Genomic DNA, 21,783 nt, shown 5'->3' on the forward strand with positions numbered 1-21,783 from the left:
CTGTGGGTTTGTCGCTGATGGCGTTTTACCACCTCCTCAGATATAGTGTCTTCCACTCCCAGCAGGTAGTTAATTTGAGATTGCCACTGCTCCAAGCTCCCTACTCACTCTCACTAGTTTGGATTGGGCTCCCCACTTTAGCCCCTGAGGCAGGAGTGGAGGAATGTCTGGCTTACGGGTTGGTTTGGGCCCACATCCTTCCATCCTGTCCCCCGTCCCTTCTCACACAGCAACTAAGCACGGGGGGAACATTTCCCATTGGATAGCTGGCATAGCTCAGTTGATGGGAGCATGAGACTCTTAAGCTCAGGGCTGTGGGTTCGAGTTCCACACTGTGCAAAAGATTCCAGGGGGCTGGACTAGATGACCCTTGGGGAACCTTCCAGCTCTATGATAACAGTAGGAGCTTCCAATTTTCTGGAGGTTGATTTTCCCTAGCAGCTGTAGAAAAATAAGATGAATGAATACTCCCTTTTGCTGTGTGGGACGTTGGGGGGTTGGAGGGAGTATGTGTGAGAGAAAGTGGGGGGGGGGGAGGTAGTATGTGTGAAAGATAAAAAGTGTTGGTGGTGATGATTTTGACACCATCACCATCCCTAGTCTTCCTTCCCTCCACCAAATATCGGCTTCTCAGACACTGGATTAAAGACAGCACACAACTTTGGTTTTACTAAACCATCCTTTTCCATCCAGTCCCAAATGGAAAGAAAAAAATAGGTTGCTTTTCAACAGATATTATCTGGTTACATTTTCACAAAAGTGTTCCACTGTACCACTACTGTAAAAAAAAAATTAAAATAAACGAACCAAACATTTAATAATACGGTTGTTTTGGGGTTGTTTTTTTTAGAATGGCCTTGTTTACTTTAGTACAGCATGGAAAACAAGAGTACAAAATGAAAATAAACACGCAAAGCAAAATGGGAGGTGAAAGAACACAAGCAAAGGATTAGAAAGGAAGAGAGTGTATGTGGCAGCACTACAGAAATAAGGAAGCAATACGCAGGAGGGATAGACGTATTAAAGGCTACCCCAGCTTGTGTTACAGGAAGTAATGGATTTAGAAAGGTCCAGTGTAGATTAGATATAGCCGGGAGTGGAGGGAGAGGAACTTCCTTATAAGAGCAACACTGACAATATAACAGCCAAACAATGGATCGTTCAAGCTCCTGAACTTGAAGGAGAAAAATGAGGTTTTATGTATGCAGTGCAGTAGCTAGCAGTTAACTATCAGGAAAATCATGTGCTTTAGAGCTTTTTCTTTTATCCCAGTTGAAGCTCATCACTAGCATGCATTGTTTGAGGTTCTTCTTCATGGTCTTTGTACTATGTCTCCATTTTTATAACTAATCTGAGGCACTGAAGCCTTGGTCCTTGGCACTAAAATACATCAGCAGGAATAACAGTAATACTAGCCTGAAGAATCAGGGTCAGCATGCATGCAGCATAAGCTGACTGATCTTATGCATGTTTACTCCGCAGGAGCAACCTTTGCTATCGGTGAAGCACGTTCTCAAATATACAGGTATAGCACTGCAACCTAAGCATGAATGAAGACCCACATGTTCACCCTCATGACACAAATGGACCCTGTGCATGCCATCTGGGGCAGAAGGAATTGAGGTTCATGGGTTTGCAACACACTGGTGCATCATCATGCTGCTGTAACAGATCTTAGGATGAAACTCAAGGACTAACATGGTTGTACAATAAGTTGGCTGGAAAAAGCATTATGCCCCTGTTATGCACACAAAGATTCACCATCCTCTTTTAATCCACATTATCTCTGAGTTGCTGTATAAACAGAATTAAGGACTTCTAAATTAAACTTATTAAAAATAAACCAATGTCTAATTCACTCTTACCCTTTTAATGGTACATTGTAATCAATAAAGTTCAAACAGTTGGAAGTTTCCACCAATGAAGATGATTGGGCAAGTGCTGATAACTGAGGCAAATATTAAGACATGACTGTGCTCACTGCTGATATCCTCTCTAGCATCCCCTGCAGATTAGAAAGAAATTTGAACTGACAGTAAAGCACTTGTGTATCATTACAACTGCATACCTTTAAACATGCTGTAAATAAAAAGGATCGACTTCCATTTACAGAACATTTTTGTTACCAGGTAAAGTGTGCAGATTCACTGAAGTAGAACAATTTATGCCTTAGGAAACTGTAATGTACAGGTAATTGGGGGAAATCAGGTGATGGACAAAGATGAATGTTAAGATCTTTCTTTAAAAGCTTTGAGCAATAGGTCTGCAGCCAGCCCTGGAGAGAGAATTCCACTGACAACCTTTTCTTCCAGAAGTGGAATCTGATCTCTCACTGCCAAGTGACTCCGGAAATGATCCAGCATGCTTTCTTGGATTACATTCCACATCCACACTTTTTGCTGTCTCCTTCGTTTGGCCATCAACTCGCTGCTTGTAAGCATGAGGTCTCGGAATTCTGTCATCTTATCCCATATGTCAGAGATGCCTTCTCCAGTTTTGGCAGAGATTCGTATTACCTATCGGATTGAGAAGGTTTTTTTTCAAGATGCAGGAGAAATCAAGGCTACTAGTATTGACCTAAACATGAGTTCTTAGCAACTTATATTCTCTAAAACCAGATTCAAACTGCAGCAGGCAAGAGCTGCCTTTAAACAAAGAACCTGAAAATCCAAAACTGAATGCTGTACATCTAAGCAAGTTTTATGCTAAGGCACTAATCTTGGGCAGGCCAATGTAGACAAGCTAGTTAATCGATAGAGAAGCTTTGTATGGTCCAACACCAAGAAAGTTATGGGCTACTTTTGGATCCAAAACAGGGCTTTAAAGGACAACACCAACACTTTGAATTGTGCTCGGAAACGTACTAAGAGCCAATGCTGATCTTTTATATGTTATATGGTCCCGGCAGCTGCCCCCAGTCACCAGTCTAGCTGCCGCATTCTGGATTAGCTGTAGTTTCCGAGTAACCTTCAAAGACATTATCCCTTCGCCTTTTGAAGTAACCTTTCAAAAAGCACAGCTCCCAAAACTGAACCTTGGAGGGCTCAACTTTCAACATCCCTTCATTGTGAGAATTGTCCTCTGTTCCTGCTTACTTAACCAGTTCCTGATGAACAGGAGAACCTCTTACTGCATGACTGCTAAGCTTACACAGGTGCCTTTGGTGCAGTACCAAATGTGGAAGAAAACTTTGGTACTTGAAGAACCAGGCAGTTTAAGCTAGTACTGGGCCTAGTGTAGTAATTTCTATAGCATTATCTTTCCTCACCTGTGTCTCATATTTCTTTCCTGACTGAAAAGAAGAGGAAAGGATTGTTTGGGATGTACCTTTGGCCTCCAAACCTTTGAGCGCTTGCGGAGTAATTTCAGAGCACTGACGTATTCTGCTTGAATTCTCCGTGCCGGTACAACTAGATCTCCGTCAGCTTTGGTTACAGCAACAAGATCGGCCATCTCAATTATACCTCGCTTGATACCCTGAACAGAACAAGGAAAGAAAGTAACAGAAATCTCAGAGACACTGTCTATAACCAATTAATATCTCCCTCAAATACCCAAAGTTCATTTTTAAAACAGAACAACTAGACTTTTAATTCCCATTTCTAGTAACACCCCGAGGACTAGATAAATGAAAAAGAGCAGAAAGAGCCTCCACAAGCTTTTAAAAGGATTCCCTGATTGTTTAGACCACTAAGTTCACATGTCTAATATGAAACATTCACACATTCAGGTGTATATAAACATCTGATGGTAAAAGAATTAATTCTAATGCATGCTAGCAAAGGTTTCCAAAAGCAGAAGTAGAGTTATCATTTTAAAGCCATTATAGGATTTCAACCTTGCTAGACAGAAATAGCTCTTAGCCCGAGTTGCACTCCTATAAAATGAGATCAAGAGTTTCATTTATTTGCAGGTTTGTTCCGAGGACAAGCAAAATAAATTTGGAAAGCACTCTGTCTCCTAAGCATACACAAAAGCATTAATAAAAATAATGAATTATTGCCCATTTGTATTATAACAGCTTTTTAGGAGGCATAAGGATTGCTAGCAAAAACCGTCAATGTCAAAATTCAAAAATGTTTTGTTGGTCAGTTCTGATAGCTCAGGGTGACTCAGGAAGACCTCCTACAGTTATGGTTTATATGAAGTTCAGACTTCTGCCAAATGTAGCATTATTACCTGCAGCTCGTCACCTCCTGCTGGTGGCAGTAGCAATACAAACATATCAACCATATCAGCAACAGCAAACTCTGACTGACCCACACCTGAGGATCAAGAGAAGAAATTGACCAGTCACTTTGGAGATACAATGACAAATAATAATAATAATACCAGGGTATGACACTACCAGAGGATGGAAGGAGGGAACCTGAGAGACTTCAAGAACGGAGGCTTATGAGAGTAGCGGTAAAACAAAAATGTGCATGCACATACTAAAAGTTCAAGCAAATTAAGGAATGGGAATAAGTCAATCCACATTATGGAGCTGGGCTGTATTAAATCCCTTCTTGCCTAGGCCAAGTAATTATTGTCCCCTGGGGGATATTCTTCCTGAAGAGTTGAACATACAGGCTCAGTTGCACTGCACTGTATTGATGGAGCACCATGGTTGCAGTTTTTCTAGCAATATTTTATCAAAAGGGTGAGGAACCTCTGACCCACATGCCTAATTAGGCCTGCCAGGCCTTCCCATTTGCCCTCCAAGGCAGTTTCAGCCAAGCCACACTGACCTGCCCTACACCTGACACAAGATACGATGCCAGGTGTGAGACAGGTAAAAGTGGGGTTGGATAAAAGGGGGTTCGCAGGGACTGCTAATCAGTGGTTCCTGAAAAGCCCTTTGCACAGCTTTTCCCAAGTGCCAACTATCAGCTGATTATCAGTTGGTGCTTGAAATGATCACCTGATGACATTGCGATACCACCCAATTGTCAAAATTGGCCTGCCAATGTGTGAAGATGAGGACATGACCCACTGACCAGATTCAGTTCCCCACCCATTTTATCACAAATTAGTACTTATTCCGCTGCACCTACGACTTGGGTTGCCTCCCTCTTCTTGGCTCAGCAGGCCACAATGCAAAGCAGAACTACCGAGCTGTGTCACCATGGAAGAAGCCATGCTGCAGACTGCATAGAATGGAATTACATTTCACTGACCTACTGTTTCTACAAGAACAATGTCATAGCCTCCTCCTTCACACAGCAGAATGGCTTCATTTGTGGTCCGCGTTACACCTCCTAGCGTTCCTCTGGTTGGAGAGGGCCTGATGTAAGCATTCATATCTCTCGACAACTCGGTCATTCGTGTCTTATCACCCAAGAGTGAGCCTGAAGCATTGAACAAAAGAAAGAAAAGGGGGAAAGAGTTTCGTAACAGTCTAGCCATTCAAAACCTTTACCCATGTCTCCATTAAATGCAGACTTATTCTTTGATGAGAACTAGGCTGCAGAGAACAGTCCTTCAAAGAGAACTATTGTGTGTTAGGTTCCTCCACCCAGTTTTGGGTAATTTCCACCCCCCCCCCAGGGGCCCTTGCACCACATTGCGGACTGTCCACAAAGCGCCCGCCCCCCAGCCCTCCTTTTTCAGGAGAGCAGGAAGCTGCAGGGGGGAGGAATAGGAAAAGTTTTCTTCTGTTAACTTCCTTCCGTTCATGGTCTTTAGAATAAAAGCCAGCACCCATAATACTGTCAATTAATCTTATGTCTGCTTTCCAACTTTGTTGCAACTGTTGCTGAGCTTTCAAGATGAGGCAAGTCACATTATTAAAGAACAGCCAGTAACTGACAGAGCAAAACAAACCCACTCAGATGTAAAGCCCCACCATTTTCCATAGCGCTTTCTCCCAGGCTTGCTGCCCAATCTATGTCCCTACAACTAGCAAGAAAAGAGGCATGAGAGATAAGTAATGCATTCACACATACTCACCACCACTAGTGCTAGAGGATGGGTCCACTGCCAAGACAGACACTTTGTGTCCTCTTTCAGTGAGCATTTTCCCAAAGCATTCAATAAACGTTGATTTCCCAGCACCAGGAGGTCCAGACAATCCTAAGTAGGAATATAAAGATCCTTTGTTCTAACGTGCAATCACAACTCGGAGTGCAAGTCTGTCTCCTTATTATGAAACTGGCCTAACAATAATAATTTATTATTTATACCCTGCCCATCTGGCTAGGTTTCCCCAGCTACTCTAGGCAGCTCCCAACAGATTAAAAACAGAATAAAACATCAAATATTAAAAACTTCCCTAAACAGGCCTGCCTTCAGATGTCTTCTAAAAGTCAGAGAGTTGTTTATTTCCTTGACATCTGACAGGAGGGCGTTCCACAGGGTGGGCGCCACCACCGAGAAGGCCCTCTGCCTGGTTCCCTGTAACCTCACTTCTTGCAGTGAGAGAACCGCCAGAAGGCCTTTGGCACTGGACCTCAGTGTCCGGGCAGAACAATGGGGGTGGAGACACTTCTTCATGTATACTGGGCTGAGACTGTTTAGGGCTTTAAAGGTCAGCACCAACACTTTGAATTGTGCTCAGAAATGTACTGGGAGCCAATGTAGGTTTTTCAGGACCGGTGTTATATGGTGTTGGCGGCCACTTCCAGTAACTAGTCTAGCTGCTGCATTCTGGATTAGTTGTAGTTTCCGGGTCCGGGTCACAATGCTTTTTTGGTGAGGACCACCAGTGCTAACAGAGCTTCAATAGGCAATGAGCAAGGGAGGAGCCTTCACTGTGGTGGCATCTCCTTCTCTCAAACTTAGGCAGGCACCACTATTGATGAGAGACTGGCAACTCCTGAGGCCTCTATGGGCATCTTATTCCAGTAAGGGATTTAATTTATTCATTTCCAATTTCAGTTGCATGTGGCTTGTATTGCATTGCATTATGCTTTTATTATTGCACTTGGTTTTTAAAATTTTTGTACACCACGTTGAGATTGATGTGAAAGGTAGTATAAGAATGGCCCAATACATAAAATAAAAATCCTGAAAAGAAACCTTCCTAAACCCAGATAATGTACCAGATACCAATAGTCTCTGCTTCACTCTTAATTCTTGACCACAACTCTTCCCTCCAAAGTTATAAATTTTCTCATAATATTGTTATTGGACAACATACATGTCATGGTTCACTTTTTAAAGAAAATTCACATTCCACATGGTAACTTCATCTAGAAGGGATCACTTAACTCTTCCCATAGCAGCCCACCTTCTGATTTGTTGACTATTTTTTCTAACCTACAAGAAAGTAATGTCATATACAAGCATGTTTCATACCAGTTAAGTAAATTATTTTGCTCCAATTAAAAACAACAGCTGACGCACTGTGCTGGCTGAATATTCATAAGAAAGTGAGACAGTTCATAGGGAGCAATTTTAGTGGCACGTTAAAAGTAATGGGACTTTGGGGATGACATTCACTGAACTAAACATATTCCATAAGGGACAAGCTTTATAACAGAGGCATTCAGCAATGCATAGTTAGTGTAACATATCACAACCCATCATAAGCTAATCGGTTATGATTCCTTTTAATTTTAGAATTAATTAAACTGTATTTCTTTAACAACTGAAAAGTGAAGACACATTAAATCATCAAAACAGCAATAATTGCACAAACAAAAGAGAACTGACCCACTCTAAAGGCTAGTGGCTTTCCTTTATTTAACTGCTCTTGTTCTCTGTGGTAGGATAGTACCTTCTGAAGGAGCACCTGTGCAATCTCCTTCTTCCTGCTGTGTGTGGATTCTACGAGAGTAATGGCTTCTGCCAGGCAGGCCCTGTGTCCTTGAATTAATCCATTGTACAATTTGTCTAGAAGTCTCTGTTCCTGGTCAGAGAGCTCTCGTGTCTGATGTTCCAACACTGCTGGATAACAGAGGCCAGTGTTCAAGCCCTTTGAAGATATCATCCTCCTTGAACAACACTGTTGTAATGAATTCAGCTGTTGGCCACATGAAAAAGCAGATCCAGAGCTGGACCTCCAGCAGAAACCGTCAAGATTATTAGGAAACCTTCTCTGAAGAAAACAGAGTGGAAATCGCAGCAGCAGTGATGATCCATTCATTTTGTCTTGATTCAAAGAAATCCGTTTTTGGAAGCCTAATAGGAGAAGAAAAATGCTTGGTACTTCCACATTTTTAAAGGCTTCATGAAGTGTATTTGAAGCAGCGAAGAGGTAACGGTACATAGGGAAAGGGTTCTAACCCCACATAATATACTTAGACCCTTAGAGAAGACAAATGTCAGGAAAACCTTAGTGGCAGAGATTTCAATTTTATAACAGTCTTGGCTCGCAGCCGTAGGCAAGAAGGAATTTCATGCAGTGGAGTGTGCAGAATTGCATGCAGGCAAGTGGGTGGGCTGGCAGAAGAGTACTCTGTCCCTTCTCTGTGCCCAGCAAACACAGTAGGCTGCTGGAGGAGAGAATGAGTTCCCCTTCCTCTTATGCCAGCCCCCAGTAGGCTAGCAATTTCTGAGTTTCTTTACTAGGCTGTTTTATAATGGCTAAGTTTTTAGTTACAAATTATAAGAACCTAATTAACACTCTGTGAACTTCACCTCCCCATATCCAGCACTTACTCTCAACCTGCAGATTTTCCAAATCATACAGACAAATTCTCCCTCAATTACTGAACTACTAACAACAAAACGAAACCTGGTTCTCTAAACTGAACATAAGCAAACAAAACAAAAAATTGCAGAACGGCAGGAAATGCCAAATTAAGTTCTCCACAACATTCCCTGATAAAGGAACCACAGGTTATTGCCCCTGTTGAGGTGAACTTTAAACTGAAAGTTAATGTACTCTCCATTTGAACAACCCTAACACTCCCAGAGGCATCTGGTTGGCCACTCTGAGAAACAGGATACTCAGTTAGAGAGGCCTTTGGTCTGATTCAGCAGGGCACTTTATGTTCTCAGAATGACCAACCTGCACACCCATGTTATCTGAACCTAATGGATGCTTCCCATTACATTGTGATATTTGAATTTCTACAGTAAAACAGTACTCTTGTGTAGACAGAGGGCTCTCTTCCATATTCAGGTATTGTGGGTGTATTAGTCCCACCTTCCTACTCCTATTGATTCTCATATTCCAATGTAGTACTGTAATAGTACAGTAATTCCTTTTATTTACCACTCAGAAAATGTTTTAGGTTAAAATGCTTACTTGGAAGTAAGCTCTACTGAAATCAAGGGAACCTTGCTGAATAAACACATCAGAATTCTAAAACAGACTAAACATTCTAACATATGCTGACACTTACAAGGCAATCTGACGCACAACACTGACTGTGGTAATTGTTTTTTTGAAAGAAAAGTACAGATTAGTAAGGGCTTTATCAGTTAGCCACACTTCTATCCGGCAACATAGACAACTTAGAACTATTTCTTACAGTAGGTTATAGAAGAAAGTTTTAACAGTAGACTAAAATTCACATTTAAGCATTCCAGTTAAATGATATGCTGCCTTCTGAAGAAGTGAAGGAGCTGAGTGACCTTTCAAAAAACAAACAAAACCTAGGCCCCAAGTAACATTGTTACAGTCCAGCAATATTATACTGTAGTTTAATTTTCGGGGCGGGGGGAGAGAAGGGGAGGAGACCCTCTCACGTATATGTTCTCCCAAATTATGTCACGCTGTTAACACTTAAATACAGATAACTGGTAATTTATAGCTGCATACACTTCCAACAGCACAACCCCTGCCATGTTTATTTGGGCTCCAGTGGGGCTTAATCCCCAGGTAAGTGTGCACAGGGTTGCCTCTCAAACCACTGCAAAACCTGTACTCCCACCATCCTGCACTGGCATCCAGGCCGACCTCCCCCGCCCGCTCCTACTGTGGTTTTATTGCTACCTAAAATTGTTTGCCTTTAAGCACCGTGAAAGGACAGAAGCCTGTTTCTAAATAGGCAACGCAAATACAACGCCGCCAGGGTCCACAAAACTGGCGGAGCACGAGACCCAGGCGGGCGCGGGTCGATTAGCAAACACGCTACCTCCCTCCCGCCCGCACCACAACAAGGAAATGACCCCGCTGCTCCGAACCTTTTCACATCCGGGATACGCCAGAGGACGCAAAGCAGCACGCAACTTGAACCGCAACCTCCTCTAGCCTTGACCCCGCCCTGCCCAGCTGCTCCGTGACTATGTCTGCCTAACTGCGCCTGCGTAGAAACTGGGCAGCTGCGGGGGCGGGGCGGGGCGGGGGCGTTGCAAAGGGATACTGGAGCTGCATCCACGCAGGCGCAGTCGAAGGCAGCCATGTCCGTTGGAGTTTGAAAAAAGTTTTAGACAGCGGTTGTTGTGTCTGCGGAGACACCTGGACCTGTCTCTTTCTTACAGCGGGGGCAAGGGCAGTCCTTTCACCTCCTCGCACAAAGGGTGAAAGCAAATATCCTTAAGTTGTTGTTTTTTTAATTGCCTTGCAAGTATTTGCTTATTTCATAACGCTTATATATTCCTTGGTTGATGAATAAATAAATAAAAAGCTGTCAAAGCGGTTCTTGGGGAGGGAGCGACGGAAGCGTCATGCAGCCTCGTAAGAATAACGATCCCTTGTGGTAGGTGGAGGGAGGGTAAATTTCGGGATATTTATGCCCATATTTCACGAGAAGGACTGCGACAGAGTGGCTTACAACAATCCTGCAGAGTAGGCTACCGCCGTCCAGTGTTGCTATCCACCCCAGCACCTAGCCAAGCGGGGTCATCAGCTGTGGCACCCAGGGGTGCCTTGAACAATGGTCAGGGGTGCCACGGGCAACACTGGCCTTGGTCCCTCTTTCCTTTTCTCTCGCGTCTCTGCCTCCCAAAGGCTTGCTTATCTGTTTGTTGCAGCAGCCCCGGCTACAAGCTCCGCAGGCGAATGGTGCCTCTGGGGCTGGCCAGGGGTTGCTGGTTGCCCAGGAGCAGAGGTGACCTACAAGCAAGTGGGTGAGGGAACCCAGCCAGCCAGTCCACCAGCCCTTGCTGTTGGGAATGGACAGACAAGTGGGAGGCCAGGAAGGCAGGCAGGCACCACGCTGGCCTTTCTTGTGCTTGCCATGTGCAAGGCCTGCCCAGTAGCTGAGTGGCCCCATGCAGGCCTGGAAGTGCCCAAGGTAAGATGCTGTCCTCACGTTTGGCCAGTCTCCTTTGGGCCACTAAGGCTAGGACCATCTTCCCAGGACCCTGTGGGTCAGTGTGAGGGGAACACTCAAGAGAGTGTGTTCAAAAAATGGTGAGAGGCTGCCAGCTCTCCAGGCAAAGGATGACATAACTGGGCCCATGAGCCCCACAGGGGTGCTGCAGAAAGAATGTAGTTGGTCAAGGGAGCCATGGGATAAGCCTATAGTGTTTTATCTAGGCAGCCAGGGCTCTTCTGGATGACAAGATCTTTTTGCACCAGGTCAGTGAGGACCACTTGTTTTTTTAAAATTCTCCCATATATACAAAACTCCCTAGGTGCCTTTTGGATTGTATCTGTAGGTTTCCCCCTCTGTGTCAATTAACATAGGTCAAATAAGTGTTGTTTGCTTTGTATAATACATGGAAGATGGATCTCCCTTGGGAGGTTCTGGACTCTCCTACCTTGGAGGTTTCTAAGCAGAGGTTGGATGGTCATCTGTCATGGATGCTTTAGCAGAGTTTCCTACATTGCAGGGGGTTGCATTAGAAAGATGACCCTTGAGGTCATTTCCAGCTCCATGTTTTTCTGCTTCAACAATATTTCATTATGTTCCTATCATTTTATGTAATTGTATTTTGTATAAATTATAAGATCATAAATAAAACATGTTCTATTTACAAACAAAACATTTAAATAGCTACCTTTCTACTGGTAGAACAGGGGGCATGGGCATTGCCAGGATTTTTATTAGGGGACGGGTTTTTGTTGGGGGGCAGAACCTCTGATTTATATTGATTTTTACATATGGGGGGCAGTTGCCCCCCTGGCTACGCCTGTGGTGGCCACAGGAAAGAAACAAGATCGGAAGGGGGCCACAGTCAGAAAAAGTTTGGGAAACACTGATCTAGTTCAACTCCCTGGAATGCAAGGAATCTTTTACCCAACATGGGGCTTGAACCCACAACCCTGAGATTAAGAGTGTCGTCCATTACTAACTAAGCCATTCCAGGTTCTACAATAGCCCCATATTGTAGCAGCAATGGGTGCAGAAACTATCAATCCCTGTTAATATGTACATATTGTGAATTAGGAAAGGGCAGTTATAAAATACCTCCTGTTATTATCTCTGTGTGTCTGGTGCCAACACCTAAATGAGGTTGAGGTTCAAAAACCATGGATGGGCAGCTGGTGTCTCCCTATTATTACAGAGCTCTGCAGTCCAAGTCTTAGAAAACAGAAGGTAAACAGTGGCATGAAGAAGACAAACAATTATGGGAAGGCAACTGAAGTTTCTTTCACATCACTTGTGTATTAAGTGTTCAGTCTGATTTGCTTGCAAGGAGGTTATGTTATATGATGCCAGCAGTTTATTGAGCATTCCGATCTGCCAGGAAGTTCTATGATTTCACATCAACCAATTTAGCCCACATTTTCCTTAACCCTGAAAAGTCTATTTTATTTTAATTGGAAGCAGGTTTGTTGTGCAAGAGCTCCAGATCCACTCTAATGGCACAGTTGAATCCCACTTACAAAATAATATGGAACTGTCCTAAATTCTAGATCTCATCACCACAGTTTAGAATAATGAGTAAATTTGCACTGATTTCAATCCTGGTGAAAGTAACCACAAATTCCCTAAAGGTAGAAGAAAATAGAGAGAGCCCTGCTGAATCAGAATAAGGGCCTGTGCATCTACTTGAGGGGTGGGCAACCTGAAGTCTTTTACTGCTCCTTTAAATCTTATATTAATCACATTGGCATCCTCTTTGGGTTACATGTTGCTTTCCTAATCATTAGTATTCATTTTCTTTCAGGTACTATTATTGTGGTTTTAAATGAACTCCAGGCATCCTAAAGAGATTTTAATTGACTTTCAAGTTTCACTTCCTTTTAACTGATCCCCTAATCTTTCTAAGGAGTGGGGGAGAGCAACAGGAAGAGTGGTGAGAGCAAGGAAAATGAGCAACAGGCTTCACCTGCCTTGCCCTCTCCTAAGCAGTAATGGGCCCAAAGGGAGAGGGCAACTGGCAGTGGGGGCAGGGGCAAGGAAGCAGGTCCCTAGAAGGAACACACTGTGGGCATCATGCATGAGAGCCCGCACAAAACCTGGAGCCAGCACTGGCTGTGTCAACCAGCACATTTAGAAAAAAACAGTGCATTGGCCAAGTGATCCCCATTGTCACACACATACATGCTTCCCTGATTTTCACTGCACTAGCCATGGACTGGCTAGGGACAGGGAGAGGTGATCAAAGTGCTGAGAAGTATGAAGGAAGCAGTTTGCTGTTGCTCCATCTCATTCTAAGTATCATCAAACTGTTTGGGGTTGTGGTTAGCCTCCAGACAGATCACTTTGAGGCTAACCACAGCTCTAAACAAATCAGTGTTTGGCCAATACTTTGCAGCCCAGTCCTATGCATAATTTCTTAGAAGTTGCCCTGAATTCACAAGGGCTCTACTCCCCACTAGGAATTCACAGCCTATACTTATATAACATCACTTGTCCATCCTATATGATGTTATATTCAATGCAGTTTTTCTTTAGAAGTTATCCTTTTTTGTATCACATGGGGGTGGTATAGTAACTGCCCATCCATTTTAAAGCCATGGGATAATACAAATCTAACAAACCAAATTGACTCAGGCACCCATACATAGTTCTAGCTGCCCAATCCTATGCATTCAGAAGTAAGTTTTGTTTAGTTCAGTAGGATTACTCTCAGATAGGCAGCAATCTTGTACACACTCAAGTCCTGATGAACTCAGTGAGCTCTATAGTTAATATGCCTGGGATTGGGCTGCAGATACAGAATCACACACACCAGGTCAGGCCATTGGGCTACCTAGCTCAGAATTGTCAAGCTTGACTGGCCATGGCTCTGGATGATCGAGTTTTAGATGCAGACATTTCCAGCCCTGCCTGGAGATGCTGGGGAATCAACGTGGTGTGAATTCATAGGGATTCCTATGTCCATTTTATCACAATATTTTTGTCTCCACTGAGCTCTTCAAGCTCTTTTAAGGCTTTGCATGTTTTGCATGCGTTACAGTTGCCAGATTTCAGGAGAATCCTGAAGTACGCTATATTCACAACTGTAGGTCCCAATCTCTACAGTTCAAATGTAAAAGATTAACTTTCCAAGTAAAAAAAAAGCCTGGTTTGCAGCCATCTTCTTTTCCAGATGCCGTCAGAATGGTGTTTGCATTCTCTGTACCAGCAGGGAGTCAACAATTTTTGAGACATGTTCTTGTCAACTGGTGGGTTTCACTTACCGACACTAGGCCACTAAACATGGCACACCTCAAATTCATGTGCATGTCTAAAACACTTCCATTCTTGCTTATTTTGCTGAGCCTCTATGAAGAATTGGAGAAGTGCCTGCACAACATACATCTTATTAGCACATGCTGTCCTAAGTTGTCAATGATATAAAAACTTCCTGAGCCAAGGAGACACCCTTTAATAGGAGTTGCATACCAAGCAGTCTTGGGAGGAGCAGGCACATTGCTATGTGCAATGTGGATCCCAGCCAAATTAGTTCTAAAGTAATTTAAAAACACCTTGGAGCTCTTTAGATTTGTCTTCGGGCTAGTGAGCAGAAAGGTTTTATTTTCAACCAAAGAAGACTTGGAATTATTATTATTTAAAGCTAACGGGAAAACTGAGATTTAAAGCGTTTTAAAAACCAAGCCAAATTGCTTTGCAGACTGCACGTTCCAGTAAGTGTGGGAAACCTCATCTTATGACTCATGTATACTCAAGTGAAATGCATAGCGACACTTTAACAAGCAATTATATTTGTGATAAGAGTGCTTTCTCTGAAGGCTGTCCTGAAGAGGGCAGATAACTGATCATGTTCAAAAAGTGTGATCAGTTACCATGCAGCATAAATTCAATACTTACGTTTCTTTATTGTTTGTTCCAGAGAAGTTAAAAGGAACTACAGCCTTTACTGCCAATAATACATATTCAGCTGTATACGGTTAAAAAAGCTATCACCCTTTTAAAACCACATTCAGGTCCACTTACTTTGATGCAGTTCAAATTCTGTAGCAGCTGACAAGCTGAGCTGTTGAGTTGCTGCTCTTGATCAAATATCCTATTTCAGCTTGTCAGCACAAAGCAGAAATGCCTGTTTATTTGATTAAAAATAATTTATTCACAATGTTAACTTGTTTTTTTCTGCTCTTACTGTGGGTTGTATAACACTCATGCTGTCAGATATGAAAACCAGTTCTTAAATTCTAGTTCAAGTCTTCCTCCAATTTGGCAATTTTTCAGGGGCTGTTTTGGCGACTTTACCTACACCAAATAAGAACAACATCCCAGAAATTTTCATCAAATGAGAGGTTGCTTCCTGTCATCTTCTTAGACTCCAGGTTCTAATGACTCACATTGGACAATGGACCTTCCCATATGCATTGATGAGGTAGTTGCTTGATGAAAACATCAATGTGGTGAGCAGTGAGGGTAAAAAAAAGAGGCAACAGGGACTAGCAGTTTATTATGTGCTTTTTGGAGCTATTTCCGCTCTTCCAATGAACCTGATGGTGCTATTAGGCCAATTTTAGTTAAGGATGATTCTTCCATCCTTAAGAAACTAATCATGTGAAGATGGATATTGTGTGCACTTCCCTTCATTGTTAGCATACACTCATCTTGCTGCTAGGTATATTTCTTCTTTTTAAAGCAGTGAGCATAGATCCATGGTACATCCCTCACACCAAGACCGCTAAGCTTGTGTTTTTCAAAAAGCTAAAAGGAAGGCAAACACATGCAATGTGGTAAAATAAGGCAGTTAAAAGCACCAGCAAAGTTTTAAAGAACTTTACCAATAAATTTGGCAATAAGATTAGACAAAGAAGCTACCTTTTTTTTTAAGAAGGCATAAAAGGGAACTTTAAGTATTGCTTGTGCTTCCATGCTGACAGCTTGCATATCAGTTCCATTGCATACCTCCTTTTCCAAGAAACTGTTCTCAGCAACTGATACTCATTTATATCACAGCTACTTCATGTTTTGTAGTTTGATAAGGGGGAAAAATGCACAAGAGTGTGTTTTAATCAAAGTAAGCAATACGTTTATTTGAACTTCAGTAGAGATGAACCACTAAGTTTTGGAATAAAAAAATACTGGAAAAGTACTACAGCTTGAATGAATATAAAAACATTAGCAGAAAGAAAACAATTTAAATGGTAAAAAATTAACCTTTAAGTCTGAAACACTTGAATAGGTTTTAAGTCCTCCCAACATGTGCTAACATCTGCTAAATTGGCAAAACACAAACCTCTTACAAAACGAAAACAGCTACTTCTGTTATGTGAACTGCATAAAACTGTCCAATCTTAAAAAGGCTGTATAGTTTGTTTTGAAATATACAGACCTTGCAGTACATGACAAAAGCATTTATTGACCCAGCCTTGCTCCATGAAGCTGTGCTTGGGCAGAAATATATCAGTTAGTAAGATGAAGCCTCTATAAAAATGAAATGCACACAGCAAGACTTGGACTTGTTTAACAAGCTATGTTTACAGTATAATTCTACCTGTCCATGTCAGCTTCCCTTCCCACCCTCCTCCCGCAACTATATTTCTTTAGGCTAGTCCATCTCTAACTTCCAGATACACTGTACATACATTTAGCAAAGAGCATACCTAAAAATTCTTGCAGCGGTATGGTCAGTACACAGTTTCAGAAGATTACACAGAAGCCTTAATTTTTCTGAGGATAGCAACTATTACCAAGAACCATTAGCTTTCGAATATTGTGAGAAGCTTGTTAAAATGGAGAGTAGCCTTCTTCTTCTTCTTTTTTGGTACTCGTCCCAGAACACAAAACACAATGGATATTCAGCACAAGGGGATCTTAGTGTTCTAGATAAGATTGCTTGAGAACAGCGCCCAGATTACGCGGATTTGGGTCATCCCTAGCTATTACACGCTGCCCTGTATAAAGATTACTACTATGTAAACTAAAAAGTCTTGATACCAACAACTTAGTAGCGGCTTTTCCTGATCTAACAGTTGGTCACAGAGGTCAAGTATAATAAAGGCTGCTGCCAGTTTTGTACATGTGTCTGACTCATACATCCTTCAAGTACATGCAAGGCTCAATAGTTTCTTAAGTGTAGCTGCTCAGAATCCTTTTAAGACACAGAAGAGATTGGGTTATGAGGAGAGCCCATCTGCGTAAGAACTTTATCCAGCCACTGAAGGGGACCATGTAAGTGAATCTCAATCCAGCACGGTGTGCTTGTGACATCTTGCCGATGATACTCTGCTCCCCAACCCTAGAAACACAGAGTGAATGTTACAGCAATTCTTGCTACAGATTTAATTGCATTCTGAAAATCCAAAGGCAGTAACATGGCGTCATATTGAGTAAAGGAGACAGTATTTTATTTTATTTTTTGCATTAAAGGAGCGCAACCATTTTCTGATCTATGAATTTTAATCTGAAGTAGATTTAAAACCTTGCCAGATGGGCCTGACTGAAAGCCCTGAAGACATGAATCTTCCAAGTAAGTGATCATGCTCAATGGGGTGGGGCAGCTTGTGCTGTAATGTCTTCTACTTTCAAGGGAAAACACCTGTTGATGTTTAGTCAGGCAGTGCTGCTCTCTCAATTCTTTGTACTATTTTTTCCCCATACACTGCCATCTATTTTGTATCCAGTGTCTGTGCACCTTATCTCTAGAATTTCGAAGTTTTTTTTTTTAATGGATGTTAAGGTACATCAAAAGTGAAAGTAGATAAATAGGTACCGCTCTGGCGGGAAGGTAAATGGCGTTTCTGTGCGCTGCTCTGGTTCGCCAGAAGCGGCTTTGTCACGCTGGCCACATGACCCGGAAGCTGTACGCCGGCTCCCTCGGCCAGTATCGCGAGATGAACGCCGCAACCCGAGTCAGACACAACTGGACCTAATGGTCAGGGGTCCCTTTACCTTTTAAGGTACCACTGAACAAGTCAGCCAAATACAACATTTCTTTATTTCTCAGTGGCTGCACCCAGATTATAGAACTCCCTGCACAGGGAACACCTACCAAGTTTCTTACTGGCCTTCCACTTAATAGGAAAGACGTTTCTGATAGGCATTAGACTCATTGGGATGATTTCTCTCCTGTCTCAAGGTATAGTTTTATTGCTTTATTACTGTTATTATTGGGGGGTTTTAATTGACAATTTACTGCTGAACACAATTTTTTGTGAAAAGAAAGTGGATATAATTTTCTTACTTTTAAAAAAGAATATATGTTTGCAGTGCTGCCACTGGTTCTGGAGCTAGAGCTACACTTCACAAAATCCAGGATAGTATCTTTCAGTTTTAAGTTTGATTAACATGAAAGACAGTGCAATTTTTAAAAAATCAAGTATTTCTTAGCATCAGCTCTACAGTACTTTTTGGGAGGATTTGTTGAGCAGGCTCAGCAGCAGTCCCCAAAAGATTGAAGTTTTGGGCAGCATTTGCATGCATTCATCTGTCTAGGTTGCTATTATAGCAAGAGTTTTATTGATGTGAGGTCTAAAATTTAATAGCATCAGCTCAAGTTAATTCTTTGTCCCAGGCCAAAGGCACTCTCACCCCAAATCCTTGCTTACCTTTACAAAGCTCATACGGATAGTGCACATCTTGGTGAGTTCGTACACAGTTTCAAAGCCATGGTTCACTGACTGAGCCAGAAGTTGAGCAAACTCTTGGTTGTTGAAAATTTTCAAACTGCAGCCACTTGGAATTTTGCAGACTGTAGTTGGGTGGAAGCCATGGTGGTAATTGCAATTTCGACTTTGCACAAATATACTACTGTCACTAAGGCACTCTGCATAGACTTCACCACCAACATAATACAGGTGAACTCCTATAAAAGAGACATGATTCTGTTAGTTTTATTCTGAAGTCAAAGCACTTCAGACTGTTGCAGGTATTCAAAGCAGCAATCAATGGGTATGAGTATTTTCTGGTGCTGCTGTCCAAATGAGGATCACACACCACCTCCACAGCGATGCATGAATTTTACATACCTGGCCCAATCACATAACTGCAGTTGTCCAAATTTCTTATTTGCATGCTGTATAGGCAACATTTTTTGGACATCTGCTTTTCTGGACATCTGCACATATCCTTGGATTTTTCTAGTTAAAAACTAGGTGATGCAGATGTATTTGTATCTAATGAAACCAATGGGATAGAACGACATCTGCTCAACTCTCATTAGCCAAACACACCAAGTACTTCTTCATTTTATCTGGTCTGAGTTTTAGCCTCTATTTAGATAGGGGTTTACTGTAGTTTTAGCAGATCTTCTTAAATATGCATATTTCTTTGCAAAATAAAGCAGGTAATAAATTTTCAACAGCAAAATTTAAGACTAAGACATTTTACTGAACCCTTTAGTAAAAGGAAATAGGAGTTCCTATGCGCTGCATGTCCATAGGTCCCGTGCACTAATACTGATTCAACTAGAGAAATTAGGCATACTCTTCCTCACTGGTGGCTCTCTGCCATCTAGTGATCTTTGACCCAAACTGAAATTTAGAGGCTACTGCTATTTTCACAAATTGGGCCACCAGTGTGGCATAATGGTCAGAATGTCAGACTAGTACTGGGGATTATCTACTACAGGGTTAAACGGCCTCCTCAAACATTGAAGCTCAACTGCGTTAATACTATCTCTCAGCCTAACTTATTTCACAGTTGAGAGGATAAATGAGATGCCATGTACATCACCTTGAACTTGGAGGAAGGGAAAGATATAAATGTAATTAAATGATTTGTCCATAACTAGATCCCTAGTAAGGAATGGGGCTGTTGGGGGGGAGGGGATGAAAACCCTGCTGCTATTCAAACTTTTAAAAGTCCTTCAGTGCACCAAAAGGCATGTTCTGAATAGTTTTTAAAGCACCAATATTGGATAGTCTCCAATTGTATCGTAGACATACTGGAAGAGAAAATCATCTTTTATATAGCCAAAATACCAGTAATACCCTGGGGGGGGGGGAAGTATCCCTTGTTCATATCTGGCTTTGTAAAACCAAAGTCATCTTCCAGCAAAACCAAGTAGGAGATTTTTAATACAAATATTTGACAAACTATTTTTATTCCAATACAATTTAAAGTATAGAAACTATAGTCTTCACTCAAGACCATCTCATTTTATTTTATTTTGTAAAAAAAAAAAGAGAGAGATACAAAAAGCAAATGCTTCTAGAAAGGCAAATTATACAGAAAACCAGAACATTACTAAATTACTTCAGTTCTTAAAATAAAGGAGACAGTACATTGTTTTTTAATATAGTTTTATATATTGGGGGTATTATAGGTTAAAACAGGTGGCATATAATACAAACGCTACTATAAAAGATAAAGATAAATTTTCAGTGATTCCTCTTTTTCTCCTAGAGATCTCAGTACTATATTACCTTGGAAACAATTTCAGATTCTGAACTGAGATGTCACCTTCTCTGCCCTTTACAAAAAAGCCTTTCCCACTATTTTGCAAGCTACGTTAATACTCCTGTAGCTGCATCAGGGAGCCCAATAGTGATTTTAACCCCTATATAAGAATCTTGTGTAGTAATAGATCCACCTGCTCAGTTGCAACTCGAGGTTTTTATTCCAACAAAACGATTTGAGAGAAAACTGTCTAGTTGGAAGTTGGATCGTGTGCAACCCTGTTTCTATGTGTTGTTGAAATTTGCTTGTTTGCAAGGAGATTACATTGTGTAACGCTGAATATGTTGCTTCTCAATGAAGCCTTGAGGCAAACAATTGCTGCTTGCCTCCCAGCTCCTCCCCCTTTCCACTTTCAAACACGAACAAAACCCCACAGTACCTTTGCCAATATGCCGCCTGGTGTTCTCAATGGTGGAATTCCGGTTAACATTGGAGAGCAGCCCTAGGCAAAACCTGTTCTTGTTGTTTGAAGGATCAGTGAAGCCATCGACCAACACACTTGTTGAAGAGGCATGAAATGCCTCTCCGACACGATTGTTGAGCTCATAGTACACAATAGAGCACCAGTGTTTTGGCTCTTCATAAGCAACTGCCTGAACATCTGGAAAGGAGGAAAATCAGAAATCAGTGACACTAGAATTAATGAGTTCCTGAGCTTTAAAGTTTTATTTATTTTCAGTGTGTAGGTTTTGGCTCAAGATCACTGAAGAACCAAAAAGGGGGGGGGGAATAATCTGGCTACGCAGCTGCTAATTAGAAGTCATTCTCCCACAATGCCCTATTATGCAATACATGTGAGCCACACTAGCAATTCAATCAAAGCCTCCACATAGCGAAAAGAGAAGGAGCTCTAACTGCTACTTTAACAAACAGTGAGCAGATTCTTTTCACCACTCTGCTTTACAAGTAGACTCACAAAAATTAGGGCTGCAGTACTGATAATCTACTAATTGGTTAGACTGAGAGTCCCTGCAGTAGAATGATTAGACTAGCTTCCCCCCCCCCAAAAAAAATGGTTGTAACCAGTAAGCTTTACTTATCTCTACATTTGGGCAGGTGTGCTGTGTTTGTGTGGCAAATGAGCTAGAAAGAAAACTACCAGGTCTCACTCAATTTACCAAACGATGTTGACTGCTCACCTAGTGGCAATCCTTTTCATCACAGCCCGCTTCAATGCTTTAGAAAACCCAGATGTGCTACCGTAAACCATGCCTAT

The 21,783-nt window shown here is 41.9% G+C and overlaps 2 protein-coding genes across 6 annotated transcripts in view; both read right to left on the reverse strand.

The window, feature by feature from the left end:
- Nucleotides 1-1,844: 1,844 nt before the first annotated feature.
- Nucleotides 1,845-10,175, reverse strand: MMAA (metabolism of cobalamin associated A). Of its 4 annotated transcripts, none has more exons than XM_033159882.1 (7): nucleotides 10,057-10,175; nucleotides 7,636-8,103; nucleotides 5,932-6,054; nucleotides 5,160-5,330; nucleotides 4,180-4,265; nucleotides 3,328-3,477; nucleotides 1,845-2,516 (listed from the first exon to the last, which is right to left on the reverse strand). In XM_033159882.1, exons 2-7 carry the CDS (start codon nucleotides 8,066-8,068, stop codon nucleotides 2,229-2,231), a joined length of 1,251 nt encoding a protein of 416 aa, XP_033015773.1. In that variant the 5' UTR covers nucleotides 8,069-8,103; nucleotides 10,057-10,175; the 3' UTR covers nucleotides 1,845-2,228. The 4 variants fall into 4 exon arrangements, with proteins under 4 accessions (XP_033015773.1, XP_033015774.1, XP_033015776.1 ...); XM_033159883.1 differs by having other exon boundaries at nucleotides 10,025-10,152; XM_033159885.1 differs by lacking the exon at nucleotides 7,636-8,103 and having other exon boundaries at nucleotides 10,057-10,166.
- A 5,995-nt stretch (nucleotides 10,176-16,170) lies between these two features.
- The window catches only part of SMAD1 (SMAD family member 1), a 34,477-nt gene continuing 28,864 nt past the window's right edge, over nucleotides 16,171-21,783 (reverse strand). For both annotated transcript variants that reach the window (XM_033159562.1, XM_033159561.1), the window contains exons 5-7: nucleotides 20,947-21,168; nucleotides 18,716-18,972; nucleotides 16,171-17,406 (exon numbers count right to left, since the gene is read on the reverse strand). In XM_033159562.1, coding sequence (XP_033015453.1) covers nucleotides 17,263-17,406; nucleotides 18,716-18,972; nucleotides 20,947-21,168 — 623 coding nt within the window. In that variant the 3' untranslated portion in view covers nucleotides 16,171-17,262. The remainder of the gene's footprint in view (nucleotides 17,407-18,715; nucleotides 18,973-20,946; nucleotides 21,169-21,783) is intronic.

The sequence above is a fragment of the Lacerta agilis genome, chromosome 9, assembly GCF_009819535.1.
Source record: "Lacerta agilis isolate rLacAgi1 chromosome 9, rLacAgi1.pri, whole genome shotgun sequence".
NCBI classification, from domain to species: domain Eukaryota; kingdom Metazoa; phylum Chordata; class Lepidosauria; order Squamata; family Lacertidae; genus Lacerta; species Lacerta agilis.

Bases quoted from the DNA above. Each gene is read 5' to 3' on its own strand.
- MMAA (XM_033159882.1), bottom strand. From the start codon at position 8,068: ATGAATGGATCATCACTGCTGCTGCGATTTCCACTCTGTTTTCTTCAG. The intron at 4,266-5,159 runs GTCAGTGAAATG...CTTGATCCTCAG, and splicing joins TGTTCTTGTAGAAACAGTAG to GTGTGGGTCAGTCAGAGTTT. The intron at 2,517-3,327 runs GTACATCCCAAA...TCAATCCGATAG, and splicing joins CAAAGGTTTGGAGGCCAAAG to GTAATACGAATCTCTGCCAA.